The 3,743-nt window shown below is 44.3% G+C and overlaps 1 protein-coding gene across 1 annotated transcript in view; it reads left to right on the top strand.

Moving 5' to 3' along the window:
- Positions 1-3,743, top strand: part of ankrd1a (ankyrin repeat domain 1a (cardiac muscle)) — a 9,491-nt gene that overhangs the window by 4,840 nt on the left and 908 nt on the right. Inside the window, exons 4-8 of the mRNA XM_032541802.1 lie at positions 455-562; positions 1,124-1,222; positions 1,320-1,418; positions 1,876-1,974; positions 2,490-2,588. Coding sequence (XP_032397693.1) covers positions 455-562; positions 1,124-1,222; positions 1,320-1,418; positions 1,876-1,974; positions 2,490-2,588 — 504 coding nt within the window. The remainder of the gene's footprint in view (positions 1-454; positions 563-1,123; positions 1,223-1,319; positions 1,419-1,875; positions 1,975-2,489; positions 2,589-3,743) is intronic.

The following is a 3,743-nucleotide window of genomic DNA, read 5'->3' as shown; positions in this document are numbered from 1 at the left end:
GAATGGATGTTGATGGATAATCACAGACTGGAATATGTCAACTGTTGACTGTTGAATATGTTTACTCAATGCTATTTCAAAAACACTTCAATTTGTTTTTCAAATGCTATAAAATTGAATAAGATATCCCAAAATGACTGAAATTTAGAGACGTGTACTTGCCAAAGAGCGTCGTGTGGAATCAATCATGTTATTTTGCGGAATTAAAAAGAACATTGATGTAGGAAAACGGGTCCATTTGACCTGAGGACAACATGAGGGTTAAAGAAAGCGTAGTTTTTCCCCCATGCTGGAACATGTGTGTGTAAGGGCCAGACCATGCTCCAGGACTGTGGAGATAGGGCTGGTAATGTGTGACTAAGCTGCAGGGAACAAGGCCAAACCATGTATTTCAGAACTACTACTAACTGTAGTATTTACTTGCAAGTATTTTGTCTTTTTTTCTACCTTTCAGCCAGAGAATGTGGATGAGCAGCTGTTTCTGACAGCAGCCATGGAGAACAAGCTGCCTGTGGTGGAGAAGTACCTGAGTGACGGAGGGAACCCCAACGCAGCTGACCACGTAAGTGTCCCACAGTCGTGTCTCCAAAATCGGAAAATATCGATGATTGGGCTTTGGCTGTCTATGTCAGATACGAGGCTTAAATCCCCCTCAGCGTCCAGAACGCACCGGGCAGAGCGGCAGCTACAGGTCGCTTTAAGATGACGTAGTATTAAGAGAAACAACAATTAAGAGAATAGTATGAAAGGCTCAGTTTTAAATACTTGACCTGTGAGGATTTCCTGTATGTCTTACCCTCCCTCTCTCTCTCCCTCTCTGTCTACCCTTTCTCACCTAGCTGTCCTTTCCACTAAAGGCGGAAAAGCCCAAAAATAATCTTGAAAAAAAAAAGTTTTATGACTAAATAACACATCACTACATCGCACTTTATTGTTTGTGTTCTTAGTGATGCATGCCTTTACTTGTACTTTTTATGGTTTAATGCCTCAGGGAACGGTCACTCCCATTACGGTACATTGTTGTCTGACCCTTCAACATGGTGACAATAAAGCTTCTTTGAATTAAACTCAATGTTTTGCAGTTTCAGTAAAGGAAGTGTTTGTGATCTCTGAAATGTTCCAGTTCCAGAGAACAGCGCTGCACAAAGCCTCGTTCAAAGGACACGTGGAGGTGATGAAAAGGCTCCTGGAGGCCGGCGCTGCCATCGAGAAAAAAGACAAGGTGAGGGACCTTACAACTCTCATGTCAAATCTCTCATATACACACTTAAACACACACATCAGTCTAATAGTTTGGTGGGTGTGTGTCTGGGTTGCAGCTGGAGGCCACAGCGGTCCACTGGGCCTGCAGAGGAGGCAGCCTGCCAGCGCTACAGCTCCTCCTCGACCAGGGAGCCAAGTTCTCCTACAGAGACAAGGTGGGTACCACAGAGTGGATATAAAGATGGCCGACGGGTCTCCACTTCCTCCCACTGCACAAAAAGTAAAGACAAAATATCCCTGATACGTTTATTTGGAGCCAGAGTCTGCGCAGTAGTGATGTAGTGGCGTAGGAGCTGCGGTATCCAAGACCCGCCCATAAACCCGCTCGACCAATCCCAAGTCCAAATCCAACCAATCAGAAACATGAACGCTGGCACAGACATCAGCGTACATCAACTACCTCAAATGGCATTTAGTTGAGGTGTACTTGGATTTTTTTTTTTGGGCCCGTGTCAGCTGACATGACCCATATGATCCAAATGCATTATGACACACAGGCAGGCACACACACACACACACACACACACACACACACACACTGTACTTTTAGTGATATTTTCTGATGTTTTTCATGCGTTAAGATAACTGACGCCTTCTCCTCTCCTCATGCAGTTGCAGAGCACCCCCCTCCATGTTGCTGTGCGGACCGGACACTGTGATTGTGCCGAGCATCTCATCCACTGCGGAGCCGACGTCAACGCCAAAGACAGAGTAAGGCGTCAGACTTGACGCACGCACAGATCACCAGTCTTCTAACAGCTGCATCAAAGCCCCTGCAGCAGGACAGGAAGCTTATCCAACAACACACACTGCTGCAGGGGAGCACAACGTGGTGCTACACACGTTTTATTTACTCATGTTAAATCCAAAAAGATGCCACATTAAACACATAAGGTTTTACCTCAGCTTAGAGATTAATCTTTTTCAACAATTTAACCCTCCTGTTGTCCTCAGGTCCAATTTGCCCCCATAAAAGATGTCTATATCTGAAATATGGGTTTCATTTTAACCAAATTACCACCAAAAATGGATTGGATTCCTGGCTAAACTCATCTGTTCATTCCTCTGATCTTAACTATTAGTCAAAATAATTCACAATTTCACGCTCGGCAAGATGCTGTTGATTATATGGTGAAAAAAACAAAAGTTGGTCAATTAAAGTTGTCCTCGTTCAGATTAGGAAACAATTACCGATGCTGAATATCTGTTTTGCTCCCTGACTGAAGGACGGAGACACGCCCATGCACGATGCCGTGAGAATAAACAGATTTAAGATGATCAAGCTGTTGATGATGTACGGGGCCAGTCTCAACACAAAGAACTGTGTAAGTACAGAGCAACCAACACATCCTGTGTCACAATTAGCAGGAAGCCAACATACAGCCTCTCGGGGTAACCACTACTACTGTAACCTACTGTATCTACACAGGTGAATCTGGAGTGGAAATGCTTCAGTTTTCCAGTTTTAATTTGCACATTGGGTGCTGGAATTGACCTCAAGCTCACCCAGTAAGAGCATGCGCCCCATGTAAACTGAGTCTTTTGCAGTTTCCCGGGTTTGCAGCATGTCATCCCCCCATCTCTCTCCCACCTTTCCCTGCCTATCCACTGTCACTCTGAATAAAGGGAAAAAAGCCCCAAAAACAATCTTTAAAAAAACAACACCACACAGGAACCTTAAGCCCCACCCACGAGTCACGACCTTTCCCTTTTCCCGACCGTATTTGGACTTTGTTAGCAAGTTTGGTCTTTAAGCTTTTTGGATGTTATTTTCTGCTATAGCTTTTCCAACATTTTAGACACACATATGATCATAATAATAGTCCAAGTGTAGGTCAAACTGCACATTTCTTTCATTTAAAAACATGACATTTTCTTAAGGAAAGACCCCTTAATCCCCCCGCTGTACAACACTGGTTTATACAATGTTAGGCCAATCATAGCTTACACACAAGATCAGTGGATGACACTGCCTTTATTGACAGGACAGCTTAAGTGTGGAGGGGGATGACATGCAGCAAAGGAGCCCCCATTCAACGAGGCGAGCTACCCAGGCACCCCATACACATTGTGTACTGTCTGACTTAATCTCTTCTCAGTCAACACCAGAATGCAATGTGTTTTGTGTAAAGCGGGATTCATTCTGTTGCCAGCACTCCTTTGAAAAAGAGTGTTATGTGTGGAACTAGGTTGAACCCAAATACAGACAACACAGACAAAAATGATAGTTTTACAGGTTTGTTCCAATGTCCAAGTCTGGGTTCAATGATCCAGAGATCCAGCGTGGAGAGCAGGCGTGAAGTGGCAGCAGGAGTCTGATTCACAGAACTGTGGCGGACAAAGAATAATCAGGACAAGCAAACATCACCAAAAAAAGACTAGTGCAACGGGTAGCATCAGCCGCGCCACTAACATAGTGATCTTGACTTTAACCTGACAAAGAGTGGTAGGTTGACCGGGTATTTGAAGCAGAGGTGATT

This window comes from Etheostoma spectabile, chromosome 17, assembly GCF_008692095.1.
Source record: "Etheostoma spectabile isolate EspeVRDwgs_2016 chromosome 17, UIUC_Espe_1.0, whole genome shotgun sequence".
Lineage (NCBI taxonomy): Eukaryota > Metazoa > Chordata > Actinopteri > Perciformes > Percidae > Etheostoma > Etheostoma spectabile.
Note: the sequence above shows the minus strand (reverse complement) of the source record. Positions and strands in the feature narration are given on the sequence as shown.